Source organism: Sciurus carolinensis, chromosome 4 (genome assembly GCF_902686445.1).
Source record: "Sciurus carolinensis chromosome 4, mSciCar1.2, whole genome shotgun sequence".
NCBI lineage: Eukaryota > Metazoa > Chordata > Mammalia > Rodentia > Sciuridae > Sciurus > Sciurus carolinensis.
The window spans coordinates 26,591,428-26,617,253 of record NC_062216.1 but is presented as its reverse complement, the minus strand read 5'-3'; the positions used below and the strand labels follow the sequence as shown (position 1 = coordinate 26,617,253).

At 32.7% G+C, this 25,826-nt stretch overlaps 1 protein-coding gene across 1 annotated transcript in view; it reads right to left on the bottom strand.

Moving 5' to 3' along the window:
• Positions 1 to 25,826, bottom strand: part of Galntl6 (polypeptide N-acetylgalactosaminyltransferase like 6) — a 1,064,176-nt gene that overhangs the window by 595,686 nt on the left and 442,664 nt on the right. The window contains exon 4 of the mRNA XM_047550007.1: positions 17,925 to 18,063. Within this exon, the coding sequence (XP_047405963.1) occupies positions 17,925 to 18,063 (139 nt within the window). The remainder of the gene's footprint in view (positions 1 to 17,924; positions 18,064 to 25,826) is intronic.

Below are 25,826 nucleotides of genomic sequence, written 5' to 3'. Positions count from 1 at the left end.
CATCAATTGATCTGTAAACATTCTGCTAAACCTTTCTCAGTCATGCAAAATAAGCTTCAAAAGCAAATTTCTCATATTCTTATGTTTGCCAAACCAGAATACACAAATGTGTTTTTTGATGTTCCATATTGGCATTTGCTGAACTGAGAGATTTAAAAAACCATAATTGGTGTAATAGCATTGCTTACTTTAAAACACACTAAGCATTCCTTTCATGGCAAAACAAATTTGTATCTTATTTCATTGATTTCACAAAAAAAATCAGTATTCATTAAATAATAGGGAGAAAAAGAAATTTTAATTACAAATAAATGAAATAATTGCCCAATGATAGTAATTTATATTTTTGTCATAAAGAGATATCCACACAACAATGTCAACTTGTGCTCCCCACAATCAAATAAACATTCTTTCTCATTGTTTAGGGGTATATATTTAGTTTGGGCAATAATGTAAAAAAAAAAAATTCAAAATCTGGTGTTTTAGCTTTTGGAAAAAATGTTTAGATGAGAGTATTTGCATATTTCAATCTTTAGAATGCCTTGTACTTATCCAAAGTTCAGCTTTACATATTTTGTTGTTGCTTTGCTTTGTTTTGTTTTCTCTCCACTTAAATAAATATCAGTCAGGGTGTTATGTTGTGGAAAAAATAGCCCCCAAATCCCAATGACTTAAGATAAAAAATCCTCTCTCGCTTCCCACGCCTGTCCAACACTTTTGGCAGCAGGGTTGCTGCTCATTGCAGTTAGTTATAAGAGCTAACATCTTGACCGTTGTCAATCGCCAGATGTAAAAGAACACTGATGAGTCTTGAGCTAGTAACTAAATGGTCTTTTTCTAAAGTGACATATTGCTTTCTGTTTATAGCTCATAGGTTAGGACTATTCCCACAGAACAAAGACCTGGAATGGGCAATCTTCTGTGGTTTATTAGGAACATAATCAGAAATACTTGACAACACTAATAAAATAATCACTTTAGTCTTTTTCCTTCACTCAAAGTAAAACCAAAAATAGCAAAACAGAAAAAAATAAATTATGTGTTAGATTATATTTAAGAAAAAATTTTGATTTCTTTGTATACAAAAATTGTTAATATTTAGGGTCACACATCTATGGAAGTATAGTAATGGCAGATTTTAGTCTGCAACTACTTTTAAGAAATTGTCTAGTGTAGTCACTAAATTCATTGGTAATTAAAACCTTAGAATTTTAGAGTTGAATATAAATTGTTTTGCAATTGAATTGACGAAGCATTGTATTGGGTGAAGAAGAAGTGATTCAATGAGAAGGAGCTGTAACTTATCTAACAGCAATGAATGAGACTCTAACATTCTTCATTTTTTAAATTACAATTGGCCTTTTTAGATATCTTTATAGCAATCAGAGTAATTACAATTATATGAATACTGTAATATTTAAGGAAGAATAGGAAATTACTTTATTAGTTCAAATATTTTTAATGAAATGTACATTCTATCCTATCTCCTTCAGTTATATATATATTATATATTCAATATATGATATTGAAGCATATATGTGGAAATAAATGCTTCAACAATATGAAGAAACACCTATCACAATAACTCTGACAAACTGTCAAGTGAATATAGACTCTGTGTCAATTGACTTTCTATTACCATGACAAAATATACGAGATAATAAACTTAAAAACAGAAAAAGTTTATTTTTGCTTATGAATTCAGAGTTTTTACTCCATAGTTGTGTGATCCTGGTGCTTTGGGCCTGTGGTGGTACAGTACACCTTGGTGGAGGTACAGGGTGAAATGAGCTGCTTCCATCAAGCCAGCACAGAACAAAGGAGAGAGAAAGGCTGTCCCAATATGTCTTTTAGAACGTGTACTTCAATGACTATTTTTCTTCCACTGGAGTCCACTAAACATTCTACCACCTCCCAACAAAGCCGCAGGCTGGTGACCAAGTTTTAACACATGGACCTTCAGGAGACACTTATCCAAACTCTTTCAGATCCTAAGAACCACTAGTATTCACTCCAGGGAGTGAAATTAGCAGTCATATCTGCTGTTTGATCTCTTTTACATTAGTTTTGAATATTTTAATACAAATTTACATCTTTTTGTATTTCTATCTAGTATTATATCTATTTAAAATTATCAGTGTGATTTTTTCTTAACCAGATGGAGTAAGAGGAGTGATATTTACCTTTTAATTAGTTCCAACTAAACCAGATTTTAAAATATGAAATAATGATTTTTAAGAAATGGAATATCAAACAACAAATACAGTGATCCTTTCAGAAAGAGGAGACATTTTCTCTGCTTATTCTCTAACCTGAGATTCCAGCATGAAGGAGTGAAGCACATGCAAAACCAAATGATGTCCCTAGGGTAAGAAAACAAAGCCAAGAGTCTGGGGAGACCTAGGTGTTTGGAGTCTGCAGGATGAATACTCTAAAGGAGAGAGCTGAACAGATCTGCAATCTCCCTGAAGTCTTTGGCTGGGTACTGATCAGTGCAAACATGTGAAGCGACATCCTTTCCTGGGGAATGAAGCACCACAAAAGATTAGAGGAAAAAAATACCTGTGATATATAAATGGCACCAAATAATTCTCATGGAGGATTGAGTAGAGTATGGAATGGGCTGGAATCATTTTGTCTCATTAGGGTGGTGTATTAGCACTAGACTAAATGCAGCACTGGTACCATATAACATAACTTAAAAGCAAGACCTGGTAGTATCAACCTGTTTCCAAATAACTTCAATGCATCACAGAACAAAACTCAATAGTATTTAAAGCAACAAGAGATTTGGCACATTACAAAGTAAAATCACAATGTTGAATAGCAAACAATTGCCAGCTATACACTGCAAAACTCATTTAATGTGGCTAGCTTTTAAGAGCTCCAAAACCTGTATTTATAGAAGCCATCTTTTCAGAAAGTAAAATTTTAGTATTTAAAGTCACCATATTTAGAGGTCTTGAAATTAAATGAATTCATGTCTTTCTGCTTCCATTTAAAGGAATATGAGGGAGGGAAAGAAAGAAATATTTTCCATTTATACAATTTGACTCATATATATTCTTCAGATTTATTGGTAGTCATATTGGCATCTTAACCATGTAGTGTATTATTTACCAGACTTTTCCAGAGGGAATAAACTGAAAAACTGAAAGGATTCATTTAAAGATCTTTCAGTTATGTTAGCATATTTTAGATTAAAATGATTTTATACACACAATTTATATATAAAACATATATACTTTATGTAACATATGACAAATATACCGTAAATAACACATGACACATGGAACATTTTTCAAATAATGCTAAAAGTGTTAAAATATCATTGCATAGCTATTATAATAAACAGAGAGTTTTATTCCAGGATTCCATATTATAAGCGGTTATGTTTTTGTACCGCTTTGGAATAATTAAAGGAATTTCCTGAAGTAGTGATAAATAGTTTCAGTCAGTTTCATTAGGGTATTCATGAGAAAGATGCCAATTCAAAATATTATAATTAGATTTACTTCATGTTTGAGGCAAAAACAGTATTTTAGATTCATTTAAATTTAGCAAGTTAGACTTCATATTAGTTCAGTAATTAATGTATTGCCTCCTGTCTATCAAAAAGCTTTATAAAGTGGCTTCATTAATAGATGACAGTTCAGGTAGCTGAATTCTGATAAATTCAGATTCCTAAACAAGATTACCAGAATAGCTAATAATATTATAGTTAGTATGTTTGATTTCTGTCACTGTGACAAAAAGGAAACTGAGATAAACAACTTAAAGGGAGGAAATGTCTATTTTGGCTCAGTTTCAGAGGATTTAGCCCATGGCCTTGCCTCTGTTGCTTTGGTTCTGTGGTGTACATCATGACAGAAGAGGCTGATGAAGGAGACTGATCTCTCAGGGCAGCCAGGAAGCAAAGAGAGAGAGAGAGAGAGAAGAAGAGGAGAAGGGTCAGAGTCCCATTACCTCTTTCAAGGGCACATCTCAAAGACTTAACATCCTTTCAATAGGCTCTACCTCCTAAAGTTTCTGCCCCCTTCAAGTAGTGCCATAGCCTTTAAGATGTGGACCATTGGGAAACTTTTGAGATCTAAACCATAACAATTAGTAAACCAAGTTTTTTGATCTTTATAAAGGGATCAGACATGTTCAGAAAGTTGAAGAAACTTCTTTATTTTCTTTTAACCTTTTGTCATTGTGTGATTTCTTGAAAAATCATTTGAGTTCAGCTACAGTCCTCTGTACTCCATTCTCAATAGTAGCAGAATAAAATGTCAACTTGGCAGCTGCCTAGTGACAAGGACATTATAGAGTATATCTGTATAAGTCATTTTCATGTACCAATTTACATAGTAATTGTTTTAATGTCAACGTATTCAGTTTTCAATGGATGGTTTTAGTCACACAGTTTTTCTGTTCTAATCATGCAATGTCAGTTGGGTTTGATAAAGCAGTGATAACTAGTAATATATTTTGCATTTGACAAGTCTAAAAAATTAGTCTGGATTGCCAAGTGTATGTGAGTGTATTTGAATAAGTGGTCATCACTATTTCTTCTTTTATTAACCCATTTATTCATTTACTCATTTATTTGGTCACCAATAATCTATGAATATGTTATATATATTAAAATGTTACATAGTAGTATGATTAACTCTTTAATGGACTATGATATTTTATGTCCATATTATGGAACAAAAGGATTTGTTATGTTCATGCAGCTGTGTGTTAAAACAGGTCAGTAGAAGCGTAGTCTATATGGAGGACAAAGCAAAGGAGACCAGAGAGAAGCAAGGATCAGAATATGGAGGTTGGTGATGGTGTTATCTAAACTGTTACCTCTTTGTGCAACAGGCAGGCTTTTAAATATTTTAAACAAGAGGTTGTAGTGTTCTGCCTTAATTTTTAAAGCTCACTCTACCTCATGCTGCTGAATGTGTTTCAGAAGAGCAAGAGGAGTACATGGGTCCAATTATGAGGCTATGCTAGGAGTCTAAGTAAGAAATGATAATGGACATAGTGGAGATTAGGAGAAGCAAATGCATGCATGACATATTTGGGCAGTGCACATTAGAGAGAGAATTAATAGATCTTGTTGGGGGAAGATTAGAAAGGACAGGGTGCAATGGTTTAGACATGAGGTATTCCCCAAATGCTTCTGTTAATACAAGAATATTCAGAGGTTAAATGATTGGATTGTGAGAGATGTAACCTAATCAGCCTACGCTAGTTTGAATGAGCTGATTGGGTGGTAACTGTAGGTAGGTGGTGCATGACTATGTCACCAGGGGTGTGTTCTGTAGGGTTTGTTCTTCCTGAAGCCCTTCCTTCTCTTCCTCTGCTTCCTGACCCTGCCATGAACAGAGCAGCTTTTCTCTGTTGGGTCCTTTTGCCAATAAGTATTTCATCATCTTGGGCCCAGAGCAATGGATTTGGTCATCAATGGTCTGAGAACTCTGAAACCGTGAGCACCAAATAAACTTTCCTTCTTTCAATTGTTCTTATCCAATGTTTTGGTTACAGAAATGAAAATGCTAAGGCAGAAGGTAAATATAAAGAAGAAATTATAGCCAGTACTGAGCACCAATGAATTTTATATGTTTTTATCAGAAATAGAAGAGCCATTTTGCAAGAAACTGAAAAGGCATGATGGGGAGAGAAAGCAAGAAAGATTTTATTGCTTGAAACAGAGATAAGAGCGCCTAAGAATTAAAGAAGAGCCAAAGATGTTCAATGATTCTGGAAACTTTTACAAAATAAAAGCTGTAAATTGCATATGACTTTGGTAATGTAGAAGTCATTAGTGATTTTGTTAAGAAAAAAATTGATTGCACAGTAGTATATTGAGTCAAATTAGGATTATTGTAGAAAATATATGGATATATGTGGATATATCCACAAATATATGGATATATGTCTCTATATATATACACATAATACCTGTTATCTATAATGTAAATATATGTATATATAATGTGTGTGTATATATATGTATATATATATATACACACTCTGAAACTGTGAGCACCAAATAAACTTTCCTTCTTTCAATTGTATATATGTATATATATATACACACACACACACATACATAATGTGTATCTATATTGTACCAGTATAAATTAAGACTCTGGGGCTGTTAGCTGGAGGGAAAGATAGGAGCAAGAGTAATTTTATGGATGTGAAAGCACTGATTCTATATGTATGTGATTCACATATGATTAAATTTAACAGAATTTTTGAAAATTTTAAGATATGCTGCTAATAACTAATTTCTCTATTTTTCAGAGAATATTAAATAATTCCTTCCATATTTTATGTTTCATATTTTTTCAAATATTGTGGTCATAACACTGAGATACTTAAATCATACTTCAAAAATAATAGGAACTTATCACAATATAAGTTATAAACTCTAGAAATTAATATTTATTATATTGACTCAGATGATAAGTGCTACCAGAGGAATTGCTGCTTGATTTAGTGCACATAAAGAAGTACAGTAAAAACTATTTGACTAGGAGCAAATTGAAAGTAATTGATCTTTTCTAAAGTAGCCTTATTGAGATAGAATTTATGTACCATATAATTCATTTATTTTACTATCTAAAGTATACAGTTCAGTATTTTTGGTGTATTCACAGATGTTGGTAATCACCATTTCAATCAATTTTAGAATATATTTGTCAATTTAAAATAAATTTTACTCTGTTACAATTCCTCTTCCCTCCATCACCCCACAGCCCTACATAATCATGGTGTGCTTTTTCTATAGATTTGCCTGTGCTGGACATTCATGCATACAATCATTTATTTTGTGAGATTTGTGACTAGTTTTTTCACCTGATATAGTGTTTTCAGGGTTTGCCTTTTGCCCAAATATAAAATTTGTATTCAATTTCTTTTTATAACTGAATAATCTTCCATTATCTGGGACTAGTTGTTACACCACTCACCACTTGATGGTCATTTGGGGGTGTTGTTTCTTTAAACTATTATGAATGATGCTGTTAGAAATATTTGGGCAGTTTTGTGTGGACATGTGTGTTTATCTCTCAGGTATTTACCTGGAAGTAGAAGTCTTGTGTCATTATCTCAGTATTAAATTATTTTAGAAACTGCCAGAATGTCATCTAAAGTTTCTACACCACTGTACATTTTACTAACAATTTATGAAGTTTCTGATTTTTCTATATTCTCCCCAACATTTGTTATTCCTGACTTTTTGGTTCTAGTCATTCCAGTGGGGTTAAGTAGAACATTTTGGTTTAGATTTGTACTTCCCTAATGTCTAATGATGGTGAACATTTTTTTTTAATGTGTTTTGGCCATGTGTAACTCTTCCTTGGAGAGATGTATATTCAGATCATTTGCTGGTATTTTAATTGACGTGTTCTTATTATTGAATTGAAAATGTTCTTTACATAGTCTAGATACAAGTCCCTTATGTATATGATTTACAAATACTTTCTTTGATTCTGTGGTCTGCCTTTTCAGTTTTTGAAAATATGCTTTGATGCATTCATTTTAAAAAATTTGGTGAAGTCCTATTGATTTATTTCTTTTGTTGCCGTACTAAGAATTATTTATCAAATCAGATCATTTGTGAAATATATCCTATGACAAAAGTCCTGAAGATTTACCTCTATCTTTTAAGAACTTTAGCTTTTAGATTTAGGTCACATCATTTTGATTGTCATTACTTTGAAACAAATTTGAAGGCATGAAGGGTTTGAATTCCCACTTTATGTCTCTTTTTCAGAATCGTTTGGCTTCTCTTGCCCCTTACATTTCCAAATGAATTTTAGAATTGGCTTTTCACTTTCTACAAGAAAGTCAGTTGGGACTCTGATAAGGATTCTACTGAATAGATAAGTCAATATGGAGTATAGTGTCATCTAAACAATGTTAACTATTCTGACCTATGAATATTGACTGTGTTTCCATTTCATTTTTTCAATTACTTTAAAAATTTATTAGTGTTCAAAGTTTTATCCTTTTTTGTTCATTTTACTTCTAAGTATTTTATTCATTTTGACTTTCTAGTGAATAGAGTTGTTTTCTTAATGTCATTTTCCAGTTGTTCAGTATAACATAAAAATAACATTTATTTTTATATCTTGATCTTGTATCCTGACATCTTGCTGACTTTATTTAAATTTTTTATTAGTACTAATAGATTTTTAGTGTCTTCCTTAGCAATTTTTATATAAAAGATTATGTCATCTACTAATAGAGAGTTTTAACTTTCCTTCCAGTTTGGATATCTTTTATTTATTTTTCCTGCCTAATTTTCTGAATTTGAATATATAATACAATATTCTATATTCAATAGAAGCAGTGAAAGTACATATCACTTGACCTCCCCCTAATTTTTTTTTCAAATCTGATGCTCACTATGGGTATCTGGTTGATGTCATTTGTTGAATTCATGAAAGTTCTTTTATTCTTAGAATGTTAAATGCTTTTATTGTGAAAGGGTTTTATATTTTTAATCAGATGATTTTTTCTGCATGTTTTTTGAGATAATCATGATTTTTATTCTGTTAATAAAGCATATTATAATAATTGATTTCAGATATTGAATCTACCTTTTAATTTCTGGGAGTATTACCACTTATTTATTGCATATAATAGTTGCTAGATTTGGTTTGCTGGCATTTTGAAGATTTTTGAGTGCATATTTATATAAAAATTGGTCTGCAGTTTTATTGTGATTATTTGCCTAGTTTAAGTATATGAATACTTCTGTTCTTACAATATTAATTGGGAAATTTATCCATGTTTTTAGTGAATTATATCCCTCTAAATTCACTTGTGGAAGCCCTAACTTCCAATGTGACGATATCTGCAATTAGGACACATTTAAGATTAAGTAAGTCTGGGGTCATGATATCAAAGAGCCCGACTCTCTCTCTCTCTCTATGTACCTTTCCCTCTACACCATTTGAGAACACAATAATAAAGTTATCTTTGCAAGACAGGAAGAAAGCCCTTAATAGACAGCAACACTGTTGGCACTTTGATATTAAGACTTTTAGTCTCCAGAAGTGTGAGAAAATAAATTTCTGTTGTGTAAGCCACTCAGTCTATGATATTTGGGTGTGTCTGTCAGAGTCAACCAAGACAACTCCTTCTATATTTTGGAAGACTTTGTAAAAATAAAAATGAAATTATATTAATTCTTCTGTCAACATTTGGAAGCATTTAGTGGTAAAGTGCTCTGGACTGGGGCTTTTCACTGAATTGTGTTTCTTGTTTGTTTGTTTGTTTAACCATATCAATATTCACTTATACTTCTACTCATTTTTTAAATTTCTATTTGGGCATGTTTTAGATGTTTGTGTCCTTCAAGAAATTCTTCCATATCATATAACATATAGTTGGTTGGCTTACAATTTTGTATTTTAATAAAATCAAGTACAATCATGTGTAAAGTGAATATTTGAGAATAAAATTAGGATTTAAAATGTGTATTATTAAATATTAAAATCAAGAATCATTATTTTTTCCTGGGTAATGATGATTGAATACAAAGGTATTTACCAGTGAACTACCTCCCTAGCACATTTTATTTCATTTTGAGACAGGGTCTTGCTAAGTTGCCAGACTGGCCTTCAATTTTCAATCCTCCTCCTTCAACCTCCTCATCTGCTGGGGTTACAGGTGTGCTCCACTGGGCCAGGTGAAATCAAGAATCTTTATGACATTTATTCAACCTTAAAGAATAATAATATTATGGCATTTGCAGATAAATGGATGGAATTGGACAATATCATGCTAAGTGAAATAAGCCAAGCCCAAAAAAACCAAAGGCCAAATCCAAATGTTTTCCCTGATAAGTGGATGATGATACACAAAGGGGGTTCGGGGGTTGGGGGGTAAGAGAAGAATGGGGGAACTTTAGATTACTTAGACATAAATGAGAGGGGGGAGGGGGCGGGGGTATGAAAGATGGTGGAATGAGACAGACATCATTACCCTATGTACATGTATGATTACACAAATGGTGTGAATCTACATCGTGTACAAACATAGAAAGGAAAAGTTGCACCCCATTTGTGTACAATGAATCGAAATGCAGTCTGTATAAATAAAAAAACAAATAAATATAAAAAGAATCTTTATAATAAGATATATGTATTTAAATTTTAAGTGATTTCTGTAGCAATATGTTCACATGCATATGGATGATCCAGTCAATACTGTTCAATGATTAAGTTTAAGAGTACACCAGGCTCAACGGCAATTGCCTGTAATCCTAGTGATTTGGGAGTCTGAGGCAGGAGGGACACAAGTTTGAAGTCTGCTTGGGCTTTAGAGAGACCATTCTCAAAATGTTTTTAAAAAGTGAGTGTACAGCTCAGTGGTGAAGCACACCTGGATTCAATCTCTAGTACCAGGAAAAAATAATGAGTAATATGTGCCCTTACTCTTTTAGGTTGATTGAACTATGAGTTCACAGACTGTTCTTTGGCCACAGTCACATTTATTAAGGGCACTGTTCACCACCACACTCTAACCTCTAATAATTGCTATAGCAATATTTAAAATTACATGGCTCATTGGTTTAGAAAAGAAACCTAGTAATTCTCTTCGAAATGGCAGAATTTTCTCCAAGTATCAATATATTATCATACATTCATCTTAATCTTAATCTCTGTCTTTCTTTTCAGTAAACTTCTGTGTGGGAGTAAAATTAAGGAGTGAATTTAAAATTACCCGTCTAGATTAACCTTACAGAGCAGTATGTATCATTACATCAAATTTTCATTTTATTTTCTTTAAAAATTTGAAGTTGTAAATCTATTTCCCAAACTTATGCTATCTTTTCTCTTTACCCTATTCTTATCATAAGGTTGCAAAAGATAGAGTTTGAAATTCACTAGTTATGATTATGAAGCAGGTGGTTTATTTTTAGAAAGTTTACTTATTTTTCACGTGCACAGCATTAGCTTTGTTCCTATTTCAGACCCTGGTGCTTATCCTTATTGCACATTTAAGGAATCAGCTTTATGATCTGTCATTAACTCCAAAGCTAAATGTCTGACAACTCTTAAACTGTTGTCTCTCCTAGGAGGATTTTCATTTCAGCAGTCATAAATCTTTTACTTAAAGTGATAAAAACTCTTCTACTATCTTTCAGGTTTTTGTCATAAGATGGGAATGTGTGTAAATTCGTTGTTGTCATTTCATAGTGAGTTTATGTCTTGATTCTTAGAAATGCATTATGTGCTAATAGTGTTTATATGACTCTGCATAAGTCCAACTTTCCCAAAATAATGAAGGTGTTCTCTTCAAATGCTTTTGGTTTCTCTGACCATTCTTCCCTCCAGTCTGCTGCAAGGGTTTTGTTTTGTCTTTTTTCAGCCATGTTTAGATATACCCTAGGCTATAATATCATTTGATTTAAAGGATACCTGTTCCATCTTCCTCTTGGTAGCAATATTCACACCCGATTGGAGTGTGTGAACAGTTAGTTTATTTTGTTTCTGAATTCATTTGCAAACTTGCTTAATGAGGCACTTAATCAATTTTATAAGCATATCATAATGAAAATGTGAAAGGAAACTGGCCAGGGTCACTCATATTTTTTTATGTAGCTTTTGAAATTGAGAAATAGAAAAAAAAATTATCCTTGCACACTTTTGGATGGTTAAATTCTAACGTTAAATAGCAAAGAGTCAAAAAAGCTAAATCACAATTTTCTATTTCACATGAAGTTAAAATAAATATCATTTTGAGTACCTTAGTTAAATCTTGGTTAGAAGAAATTGAACACATAATTATTACTTCTAATAAACCAAAATTGTCTCATAAAATCACTAATGAAATTAAATACAATTTAAATTTAGAATTTAGAATACACTTGGTCTTATATTCTCTAGGGAAGAACATGAAAAAAGTTTGCATTCCCATTTAGTGAAGTGGGTTCATAATAATTTAAAATTACAAACCATTGATCAGTATCACAATCTGAATCACCAGGGAGTTAAGTTCTTTGGAAATAACATTCTTCCTGCTATGCATGAGTACTTAGAATACAAAACACTGAAAATAAAAAATTTACTCAAAAGTCTAAATATGTTGAGAAAACTCAACCGCAACAAAAAAAGACTAAGTATGTTTTCTTTTGTATATGAAGCAAGTATTAAACTCTATTTATCAAAGGGATGGACACTTTTTCTGGACAAATGTCTCCATGTGACCAGATGCTAGATTAACATTCCTGTCCTCTCTTCATCTTCTCAGATATCCTTTCCAGGAAAAATAAAGAGATGTGATCCATAAGTTTTAGTTTACAGAGCTTACTATGCTTAGTTCAGAAAGTCCTTCATTTTTCTGCTTTGGGAACTGCTTTCTTAGAGAGATAAGGTTGAGATCCAACAAGGACTATGACTTCAAGGCCGGCTGACTGTATCTCCTTGTGGAGCTCAATATTAGATATTACACTTGGATCACATCTAATCCATGCCCACCAACAAGATCTCAATAATGAAGGTAATATTTTAATACAAGTTATATCTGGGACAATTTCTCAGTTGGTTCTGAAATTGTGCATGGAACAAACTTGTGATAAATTAGTCTGATATAACTCCAACACTACTGGAAGTGATTATAGAATCCGAGAGGTTGTAAAAATTCTGTATTTTTTCAAGACGTGAGATTACAGTTTTTACTCAACATTCAGACTTCATTTATTGTCAAAGTCATGAAGCTAAAATTTTTCTTATCTAGGGAATATCAGTGATTTGAAAAAGAAATGATCCATAAAAAGGAAAGGTGAGAACACAGAGTAAGACTTTGAATTTGAATATATTATAGTTATGTAGCCTCCTTACAAATGAATCATAAGATTTATATGTATGTATATATATATGAATTTATATACATATATGTGTGTGTTTAGGTAAACATATATACTTTCATAGCAGCAAAAAACCAACACAAAAGATCAATAAAGTCCATATCAAGGATATGTTTACCTGGATCCTATGCAAAGCCTACTTGAACTCTGTTATAAATGGCTCTTCTGTCTCTTCAATCTTATATACTTCCTCATTTCATAGATGTAAATTCTTCCTATACTTATTAGTTATATCATGTTTTGAAGAGTATTATAACTACTGATGAGTTTGTTCATAACTAGGAAGTAACATTTGCTCAAATAGTTACCATTTTTTTCTCATTCTTGTCTTATTAACAGTGTATGTGTGTGTAAGTTTATTGACATTTCTGTGTAGGTCATTTCTACACAATATTTTAATTGTTGTAATGTTGTGTACTTTTATAGATTTCATATACCTCCCATTTTGAGTTGAAAGATAAATGAGATGTTCTACTGCTTGCACAGCATACATGTGACATCCGAGGTAGGTGAGCAAATGCAAGGTAGTTCACAATTGCTATTCAGTGGGGAAAAAAAGCAAAATGTGGAAAAATGAAGCAAGACCAGCAGGATATCTATGGACTGGATATGTCTCACCCAGATGTGCTGGAACTAAAATTCTTATCAGCATTGCACAAAACAAAATATGTAGATAAAATGTTCTAGGACAAATTCCAGGCACTGGAAATATAGACATGAATTTGCAAAACCATAAAGGAGAATGTATTTAAAATGCACAAAGAATATCTTCAAAAACCTACAAAAGTCAACCAAAAATATACAGTGAGTATGGAAAAAGAGATGAAAATTTTGACAATACCAAAGCATAGATGATGTGAAAAATTTAAATAATTTGCAAGGTAGGGAGATGCTAAAAGAAAAAAATTGGGGAAAAAATAAAACCATAAGAGAAAAGCTTGAAATTTATTATAGTATATAAGTAAGATGTATCAAAATATTGCTGTCCAGGGTTCATTTACTTTCCTTCATATGTTGCTGCTGCTTTTATTTTTATTTTGATTCATCGTACACAAGTGGAATACAACTATTGTTTCTCTGGTTGTACGCGAAGTAGAGTCAGACCGTTTGTGTATTCACATATGTACATAGGGTAATGATGTTTGTCTCATACTATTATCTTTCCTTCCCCCATACCCCTCATTTCTGTCTGCACAATCCATCCTTCTTCCATTCTTCCCTTATCTCCCTCTGCTCCCATTATGTATTATCAACCACCTATCAGAGAAGTCATTTGGCCTTTGGTTTTTTGGAATTGGCTTATTTCACTTAGCATGATATTCTCCAACTCCATCCATTTACCTGCAAATGTCATAATTTTATTCTTCTTTATGGCTGAATAATATTCCATTGTGTACAGTTTCTTTATCCATTCATCTATTGAAGAGCATCTAGGTTGATTCCACAATCTAACTATTGTGAATTGAGCTGCTATAAACATTGATGTGGCTGTGTCACTGTAGTATACTGATTTTAAGTCCTTAACATGACTCCTTGGGAGCACAAGAAATAAAAGCAGGAATCAATAATTGGAATAGATTCAAACTTTTGAGATAGATAAAAAGCTTTTTCTCAGCAAAGGAAACAATCAACAATGTGAAGGGAGAGCCTACAGAGTGGGAAAAATCTTTACCCCACACACTTCAGATAGAGCACTAATCTCCAGAATCTATAAAGAACTCAAGAAACTTTAAAAAGAATACAAATAACCCAATCAATAAATGGGCTAATGAAATGAGCAGAGACTTCACAGAAGTAGATCAACAAACAATCAACAATATATGAAAAAAAGTTCAACATCTACAGTAATAAGAGAAATGCAAATCAAAACTACCCTAATATTCCATCTCACCCCAAATAGAATGTCTATTATCAAGAATACAAGCAACAATAGGTATTGGCAAGGATGTGGGGAAAAAGGTAAACACTCATACATTGCTGGTGGATTTCAAATTGGTGTAGCCACTCTGGAAAGCAGTATGGACATTCCTTAGAAAACTTAACAATGTTGCTGCTTCTTTAAGAAATGTATTACTTATTATGAAATCACAACAAAAAAGCAAGTAGGTCATTTTTATACTAGTGAAGAAGAAAGGAGTAGGAAAAATAAAAGAGCAATGTGTGTGGACTGGGATTTCTAAAATAACTTGTTCTGAATATTCTTCAAGTGAACTAGAATGCATACCAAGCATAGCAAAATATCTAGTGTTATGGTTTAGACATAGGGTGTCCCCCAAAAACTCATGTGTGAGACAATGCAAGAAAGTTTAGAGGTGAAATGATTGGTCTATGAGAGTTTTAACCTAATTAGTGCATTAATCCCCCATGGGGATTAACTGGTGGTAACTGAAGGCAGGTAGGAGTGTCTGGAGGAGGTGGGTCCCTGGGGAGTGTGCCTTTGGAGTATATACTTTGTCCTTTTGAGCAGAGCTTTCTTTCTGCTTCCTGGTGCAAAGTCCTGAACTACTTTCCTCTACTGAACACTTCAGCTATGATGTTCTGCCTTATCTCAGACCCCAAGGAATGGAGTTAGTCATCTATGAACCAAGACCTCTGAAACTGTGAACTCCAACATAAACGTTTATTCCTTTAAAACTGTTCTTGTCAGGTCTTTTGGACACAGAAGCAAAATAGTGGACTACAACATCTAGAATCATGGATTTTTTTAACGAAATGTGAGAATATGAACAGGTGAAGAGTGCTTGAATATGCAAAGAGAGTTATCTGTAGTATAGGACCATGGGATAAATACCATGATTGTATGTGTTTGAGTAAAGATCAAATTAAGAAAAATTGCAGGATAGTATTTTTCTGATATTTTTCATTGTAAAAAACTAAAGCCAAGAAAAATGAGCTCCTCTCTCCTGTCACTCTGAACCTACAGTTTGAATTGACTGAATGCAAATGCAGTCTCTAAGAGCTGCTATGTTTTAAAGTCACCCGAAGTTTGCATTCTCTTTTATAGATTGCATCAGTATAAAAAAGCTGTATTCAATTATCTGCAGTATAAGCTAAGTTGATAATCCTGAAATATGTGTCCAGTCCATTTTGTTTTTCCAGAAGTACTTACACAGAGCTCCATGTTATTAGTGAAATGTATCTGCATTTTGAGAAGCACAGATAAAGGCAGAAGTGTATAGCTTTAAACAGTGGAATCCATGTAAAATGTTGTGGCTGTTGGTTTCCTACAGGTGGGACAGTGACAAAATTCTAAGTACCATCAGACTCTTCTTCCTGCATTGCTGAGAGTCAGATTCTGGACTGACCAAGGTAAGCCATCATTTCTGCTTATTCCTTAACACTTTCCTGATGTTGAACTCTAAACTTTGTTAAGGTAGATGTGTGTGTGTGTGTGTACACTTCATTTTCTTTTTTGGTATCATTTTACTACATGATTATTTATTCTATTAGATATCCAACTTCAATTACTAAGTGGTAATATGGCCTACACTACATTTTAGCAATGTTTTTCTTCCTTAATGTTTAGGATAACCTTTCCTTTATTCTCTAACTTACTGACTCTAATAAGAATTTCAAATTTTTTTTTCATTTTGTCATTTTTTTCTATATATTCTTAGAATATGTTTTTTTCTTAAAGGGTGATAGCTATACTAAAATATACAGAAGAGTAGGAATATCAGCTTCTTTTGACTCCAGTGGATTTTTCTGCCCTGTTTCTACCTGCAATACTTTCCAGCTGAATACACATTAAGAGATTGGAAGTGTGGGGGTGGAAAGGGGTGGATAGAAATTATTCTCTGAGCATATTTATTATGCCAACAATGCAATTTAATGCATTTTTGATGGTGTTCAATTAGGTATTAAAATTTCTCATAACTAGAAATGTTCTCGGTCAGTGGGAATTACTGTAGATAATTTCAGGTAACCTGGGAATAATTTGGCTGGCTAAAAGGCTTAGACCAATACATAAAGCCTCTAGTTTAGGGAAAAATTGATTTGTTCTTCACATTAATCCTCTGCTTAACTATATTGAAAAATGCAAATTCGCATAAAACCTGAGGAGAAGACCAGTAATTCTTACATGTTTTCAAATTAATTTATGAAGAAACACTATGCCCATAAGAAAAAAAATCCCCCAAATCATCATTTACAGATTATTTTCTAAAGGGTTAATTATCATTGCACAAAAACAAGACTTTTATTTATTTTACATTACTATTTTAATTTAGATTCCTAATCTTTATTTTCATTAGTTTCCATGACTTCATTTTCTCTAACTCTCTTTCTCTCATACTATTACTTCCATAAGGAGATTGAAGTGGGGGTTGGTTAGGTAAAAATATTAGTGCTGTTGAATATATTTGTCAAATATGCCTGGCAAATAACATTCCAAGTTCCAATCACATTCCATGTTCTTTGCACCCTTTTGGCCTTGTTTAAGCTATCAGGGAAAGCACAATGGATTAGAAGAGAAAGTAACAGGCCATTTAGGGAAGCACAGAGATGATTAGAGAGAAGATGGATTTTAGGTAACTATGTAGTATTATACTTATTTCCATTTACCCTAGGTATTTAGTTACAATTCAATAAAAACTGAACTCATTGTCAATTAACAAGCCACAAGGAGTTCAGAATGACAGCAAATTGAACATGAGAGTCATGACAATGGCATTCAAAATGACTGGGTGTGAATAAAGTCACAGGAGACTTGTGTATGTAGACAGCACTGATGCTACTAACAACCAGAGAGGGATGTTTTACTCCCAATGTACCTGTAAGGAGTACAGATAATTTCTCAAAACACTGCACTTTTAATGGTGAATATTTAGTCAATAAAAATGTATAATGTTTTTCACTGTTGGTAGTTATTCTCTTGAAATTTTGAAGGTTATTCCAATTTAAAAAAAACGTTTAAGATTATGAAATACAAAATCATGTCAAAATAATCGGCGAAATTTTTGTTTACACATCTAACAGTGATACACATTAAAAATGACAGAAAATAATACAAAGGAATGAATCAAAGATACCGCACACTGGATGTGCCCGTACTCACTTAGCATGGCGAATATCTGGCAGGGACCTCTCTAGGGCAATGTTGTTGCTGACGAAAATATTGAAACCATTTTCCCTGTATGCTGAGTCATCGTGGTCCTCTTCAGTAAGGGGGTAAGGCTTCCCATGTTCACCTTTCCCTAAGAGGAAAAATCAGATGGGATTTTTCAACCAGTATTAACTTTCTTGTGATTGCTCCCAAGTATTACAAATTTTAAAATCTTTAGAAATTTTTATATACTTTTTTACTTATCAACCTTTGATTTGCAAACATAATATTTGTTTTTAGTAACTGGAATACATTTTTTGTTGTTGGGAAATGTAATTTTTATGTCAGGGATCCCTAGAAAACAAAATGAGAAACATGTTTTAAACTTCTTGCTTCTGTCCTAATGAAATTAATTTCCTTAGTGCTGACTACCAACATCAAATAGGTAGGGAATGAAGAAATTATATTTCAAAATAGAAACAAACCCCAAACAAAACAAAACGAAACAAAAAACAGACTAAAATCACTCTAATTGAAGGGGAAAATAAACATTTTTAAGAGTTTCAGGGCTGGGGATATAGCTCAGTTGGTAGAGTGCCTGCCTTGCAAGCACAAGGCCCTGGGTTCAATCCCCAGCACCGCAAAAAAAAAAAAAAAGAGTTTCATTTCTGGTCTAAAAAATGAACTAACAAACAACAAAAAATTCAACTCACTATTCTTCCTGTATTATTGTTTGATTTCTTACTAGAAAAATGTCACTTACTATTTTTCTATCTAGATGGAAAATCAATAAGTCAGTGAGAAATTTCATTCATACAATGGAATCTACTATGTACCAAGTATTGTGCTTTACATACATTTTGGACTAAACACAGCTACACTATGAAATAAACATTGTTTTATCCAAGTTACATGTAAGTAAACAACACAGAGACTTAATACTTTCACTAAACATTTCCACAATTAGCAATTAGCCATTGAACCTGGGAAACATTTTTTTAAGACCTAAATTTCTTTACCATAAATGACCAAATTAGCTGAAGAAGGTTCTTGACCTTGCATGGCCCTGGGTATTAACTAGATTTATAAGTCATTCTATAAATCCAATATAATAAAAAAATAGTGCAAAGTACCCTTGGCTTTCAGCAATAAAATTTTATTTTTTAATTTTTATGTCCTAAATGAAATGTGTATGTACACCTGAGGCTTCATTTTTGTAGAAATATTTTTAATGCTGAACTTTCAGATTCTGGCACTTTAAAGCCTACGAATGTAAAATTTTAAAGCTACACTCTCACTGAAACACCTGTTAAAGAGAAATTGTTTTCTTTGTGTAACAATTTGTTCAGACTGATAAATCTCCCAAGACAAGGTTTTTCAAATGTTTAAGGGATTCTCTAAAGTTATCAAACAAAACTGGCTCATCACTAATGATCGCAAACTTGACATTTCTGCATTGTAGTTGTGAGAAAAGGTTTAAAAATTTTATGTTTTTATGCATGAAGCCAGCATTTTTTATAGCAAATGCTACCAACTCATCTTAAGTTTTAATATATAGATCTTCAGGGTCTATAACATCTCATGTAGTTTGACATTTCTTTTGTAAAAATCTAAAAAATAATGAAGCAAGAATACTTTAAATGACAAAAAGGTATATGTTGAAAGTATGATAATATTAAAAAATTGGCAATGACTATTAGTCTATCAACCATAGAAACAAAATGATGTACCCCATTTGTGTACATTGAATCTAAATGCAGTCTGTAAAAAATTAAAAAATAAATAAAAATTTAAAAATAAAAAAATAAAATACAAACTTCCAGGTTAAAAAAATTTATATATTTATTTTAACACTTAAAATATAGAATTTCCTATTATCAATGATAAATTCAAACCATAATCTTTTCTTTAAATGTGAGAAATATTGTACCATCTGCTTTGTTTAAAAGAGTATGGGAAGTGTAATGTTGTACTTTAAATCATCAAAACATAAATATTACATCAAATGTGTATTAAGCAGAAAAATTCCTGTCTCACAAGTATTTATTTATGTATACTCAAGGCAGACAGTTGATACTTGACATGGAATTCATGTCAATTTTCTCATAATGCACCTGTATTTATTCTCCAGTTAAAATGGCATTTTATTTACTATGACAATCTTGTAGATCAAAAACTGACAAACATCAGCTTTTGATGTTTATTGATTGTCTACTACATGCACCACTGGGTAGGGAAATTGAAAATGTATACGGTATGATGTCAGTCCTGAAGAAGCTAGAAATACATTATGCTTAGGAAGATATAGGGCCTATTTATAAAATGGCTATTGTGAGAAGAAAATATGTCACTTTGGAATTGAATGACTTGAATGGTAAACTCTATAAGAATTTCCAAAGGTGGCAAACTGATGAGCTTGGTATAGGCCAGTAATTCTCACTAGAAAAAGTAAAATTTCAGTTCAAACTTCAAGGGAGGTAGAGGATATAAATTATTTATTGTACTGTGCATAAAAATAATTTGTGGTAAATTACTTTGTATATACAAGAATTGTGAAATATGCTGCTTTAAAATGCTTAATAAATCCATTTAAATAGATTGAGCTCACAGATTTTTCCTTGATTGTGTAATGGATGTGGGTAATGTGTGGTTTTAGCTTTACCAGATATCAGAAAACAGTATAACTCTTCCTGTTTCTTCTAATTTTACGCCATTTCCTCCATACTTTTTTTCTGTTTATTCTTCATTACCTGCATTTATGTTGTATTTTTAAAAGTTAACTAATTCATAGTATTTGCTGAGAATAAGTGAGTACCCTCTTCCTGTGGTGAGATTACTGTAATTGATAGTCGCCACATCATGGCAATCCTGGATTGATATGCATTAGGGATGTGAAGTTGAGGGGTCAAATAAATATCTAGAACCCGAGTTTATATCAAACTTTCCTACTAAGAAATTATAACTCAGGTGGCTTCTTTTACATTTCTTCCTTCAGTTTATCATTTACCTAGACAAGAGTTGAGGCTAGACAGTTGAATTAGAACTACTATTGGAAAGCTGGGCATGGTGGTGAACAACTATAATCCCAGGGACTCCAGAGGCTAAGTCAGGAGCATTGTATTTTTGAGTCCAGTCTCAGCAACTTAGAGAAATTCTGTTTCAAAAACAAACAAATGAACATAACAACAATAAAATAACTATTATTCTACATTAACTCTAAATTGTGTAATTTTTTTTCTGAATCGTCACACTTTATCAAGTAATTCACACTGAAAAGTTGAACTTGTTAAATATTTTCTGAAGTTCTTATACTTTCAAATAGTACTTACTTCAAAGTAGTTATTAATAATATCTGAGGAATGAAAATAGAGTTTATTCATACAGCCTGTCTATTAGATAAAAAGGATATTCTTTGTGGAACTAGACTCTAAGATCCATGAGGGCAGATCTGAGGGTACAGTGAGATTCCACATAGACTCCTTTGCTGAATTATTAAAATAGGAAATATAACTGAAGCTAAGAAAGCAAAGATAAACTGAACTCTATTAGTTTCTTTAAAGTAACTAGACACCCCGAGGTTTATACTGCTAATGTTTCGTTATCACACTCTATACAGATAAAACAAATGTAATTCTGTCTCATACTGAGTTAAAGACATTATTTGTAGGCTCCAAATACAAAGTAAAAGTTTCCTCAGAAAAGTTGCAGTTCATGATGTTTTAATTAAAATTGCCTCTATTTTTCAATCTCAGAGGAACTCATTAAAATTACTTCTCCAGTTAAAGACAACTGATTCCAAAGAAGAGAGATGAAGTCCCTAGACCTACAGTTCCAATAGTTTTCTTTTCCAAATAAAGATAAAATAATTCAGGCTAATCTCTCAAAGAGGGCTGAATAGAAAGAAAATCTGACAAAATAAGCTAAATCTTAGAAAAGGAACTGATTGTTTTTCAGTATGATTTAGATAAGGAAGGCATGTTCCCACAAGCAATAAATTATAAAAAGGATATCATGCTAACTACATGAGTAATAACCAAGAAGTCTGGAGAAGAGATTAAAACTCTTTGCAAATGCATGATAAATATCTGTGAAAGGAATACTGATCCATGTTCCACTCATGCGTGGAGACTGAGATTAGGTAAAGATTAGAGACACTGGCCTTCATGGCCAAACCTTCTGTTTTGTTTTTGTGTATCAGGGATTGAACCCAGGGCCTTGTGCATGCAAAGAAAGTACTCTACCAACTAAGCTATATCCCCAGGCCTCTTGGTCTCAGTTCTAATTCACTTATTCACTCATAGCTGGCAACAAATAGGCTGGACTTGCAATGCCCTTTTGAGAGTGATTCTTTGCAAGGGTTGTGCCAACCCGCAATGGTTTTAGGTTTCCAGGTCACTTTAAATGACACTGGGTTTTGATAATGTCAAAAGAATATGTTTTGGAAATGTAAATCAGTTCACTATATCCCACATATGTATTTCCAAAAACATAAGAAAAAGCATGTAATCTAAAAATACCCTTTTTTTATAATGCCAGTTATGAAGATAAATTGTGATAATTACCAGAAATACAAAATATAAAAATAATAGCTAAAACACTATGACATTTTCAAATGTGAGGAAGAAATGATCCTTAAAAATAAAGCTCATTAGAGCTAGGTGCGGTGGTGCACTGCTGTAATCCTAGCAGCTCTGGAACCTAAGGCAGGAGAATCTCAAAACTAGCCTCAGCAAAAGCAAGGCACTAATCAACTCAGTGAGACCCTGTCTCTAAATAACATACAAAATAGGGCTGGGGATGTAACTCAGTGGTCAAGTGCACCTGAGTTCAATACCTGGTTATCCCCCACCCAATAAAACTCATTAAAGAAGGTAACTTGCAGTGTAGTCAGGAGACAATTAAAGAATGATGATGTGGAGTTGATCACACAACTTGAGAGAATGAATGCATCAAAAGACACAGCAAAACTTAGAGGAAAAACATCATATATTTTCTTCATAACAAAACTTACCCTTTTATCAATTAGTTCTGAATTTCTAATTTTCCCAGACAGAGGAAAAAGCATCAAAACAATGAAACTATGCACATATAGAAGAATTAGGTTCTTTTTTTTTTTCAGAGCATGTTGTATGTGGCAGTATTTTTACACAAATATGAAGATTTAAACATTTGTTCAGAGCAACATATGGTCACTACTAGAAAGCTATCTCCTTTGTACTCTAGAAATTTTTAATGAGCCTCATGCAAAACTGGCAAACAGGATAAAGGAAAGAAAAGGGAATGCAAATAGGAACAAAATTACCATTTTAATGATTTGTGATACAATTCCTAGATTTTTTATAACTTGATCAATTAATTTTCGTGAACTCTATGTCCAATTCAGTTGATCCTTGAGTTATAATGTACTGGCAAACAAAGAGGTGTCTAAGAATTTTCTAACCCAAAGTTTTAATAAATCAGTCAAAGATTTAGTCATTCAACAAATACTATACACCTATTATGTGGTAAGAACTGGAGTAGGATTTAGAAAATATACATGGTTCTAGCCCTCATAAAAATGATATTATAACTAGGAAAATGAATGACAACTAGGAAAGTAAATTCAAGTACTAAGAAGGTTTTAATTAAATAACTCTTCCCTCTTTAAAAAATGTGGATATTTTTTGTTGTTCTGTTAATTTACTATTTCTGTTTTAGGAAACATAACAATTAGTCTACTGTCTTTATTCACTTTTAGCAAGAATATAGCCATTTTCCCAAATCAAGCTTCACTATTACAAATACATCAGAGTAATTCAGTATCCAGTTGTATTCCTAACTTAGCTGTGTGATCTTTTTTTGTGACTGGAAAGCATAGTCCGCATGTTCTTTTTCTACTGTTCTAGGAAGTTATTCCCTCTCTTTTGGGTGAAATATTCTTTCGTTTTAAGTTCTTCATTCTTGAAGTTTCCAAAAATTTCCATAAACTTCTCTAACTTATCACTGAGTCCCACTGTGAAGTCCCTCATGAGGAATATGCCTCCATTCTATCTTCCAGTGCATATGGGAGATATTTCTAAGTTATTTTAAGAGTAGTTACCACCTATCTCTTCCAGGGGAAAAACATAACAAGCTAAGCATGAAGAGTAGACTAACTAAGTATTTAAGGTTTTCCAAGTACTACTTCCTCTGTAGTATTTGAGTTATAATAATGTTGTTGTGAATTACAACGTGTGCATCTTTAGATATGAACACATAAAACATGATCTATCCTGGAGATCTCCTCAGGCAATCTGTCAGACACTTGCTTAGTAAAAGTGGTTTTAATTAAGGTTCACGTGAGAAGTTTTGTGGCCCATGCACTCAGCATGAGGCCTGTTAGCTATGGTTGGTAACCCTGACTGTGTGGGCTAAGGGACAGGAGGAACTGAGGCAGAGTTCTGGACACTGTCAGCATTTTATCCAAAGAGATAGATTACAAGTATTTCTCTGCTCTTCTCTTTTGCACTTGGAGAATATAAGTTCTCCTTAATCAAAATAAAGCAAAGAAAAACAGTGTTCTTTCAGCATCACCATCTTTTAAGAATGATTTGGTTTAGGATGGGTGGATTTGTATCTTGCAAGGCTTTTCTATTTTCAGTTGGAAAGTGACATCCTCAACCATAATTTTAGGTTGGCACAGTCACTATGACTATGGGATGATGTGGTGGAAGATTGATACATGGCACCATCCACCACTGCACGCTATGAAGGTCCGTTGCATGAGTAGCTCTAGCATATTTCCATAAAACCTAATGCAGAATGTCAATGAATATGCTGCCTAAATATCTTTTTATTCACCACATTTGTCCTTCATCATGCCATTTTTTCAGTCCCAGGTATGAGTTTTTTCCATAACTTCTTAAGTGGTCCTCCTGAACCTAATATTAGTCAACCCTCTTTCCCATTTCCCAACCATCAACCATCCTATCTCCATCTTTCATGTTCTTTTCAATTATTAAAAAAAAAAAAAGCTCACCTGTTTTGTCAAACTTCTTACTCCTTTAACAAGATTTCTTCAAGTTCATTAGAACATAATCTGAATTTCTTAACTTGATCTATAAAGATCTTGAAGATTCACTGCATTGGATTTCTTTTCATCCTTGAGAAGACCCCTACACTGCCTTGGTCTTTGAATTTATGCTTTGCTCCATCCTCTATCCTCATCCCATTTATTGGGTGGCCCCCATATGTTCTTCAGTTTGTAATTTAGATTATTTTCTTAGAGCAGTCATTGTATATCTCCCCTTATAACATCCTTATTCATGGATAGGAACACTGACCACCACATGACCTGATAGGTGCTTAGACATTTTAAATAATAAATGATTAAATCCATTTATAAAGGTTACAGAAATCAAAGAACATATCAACAGCTTGTTTTTAAGAATAAGTCTACATTATCTTACTTTGGAAAAATATTTTCTTTAAAATAGAAGACAAAATGAAATATTATATGTTCTTATTATTAGTCTTCGGTGAATTGCCAGATATTAGAGATTCTCTGCATGTTTTCCCTGAGTTACAGATTAGTAAGAAAATTAAATTACTTAGAAGAATATATAATAATCTTAGAATAGGTAGATTAAGAATGCAAAATCCACAAAATGTACAGTAAAAGAAATAGATTTGGATTTAGGAAGCCAGGATTTCAATACTTCAGAATCAGCATAACATTTGCAATCTCTATAGTTTTTACTCTCAGCAAAATGATTTTTGAGATGTTAATTTTTCCTTTGTCCTCTCTATTGCCCTTGTAAGTGCATGATCCCTTTGAATGCTTTGCCTTAGGGACTTTGACCAATGTAATCCCAATGTCTGTCTGATGTCTTTCTAATTTTGAGTTTCAGGATAGGGAAGAAAGTAAACTGGTTTCAGGAGTAAAATGGACACAAG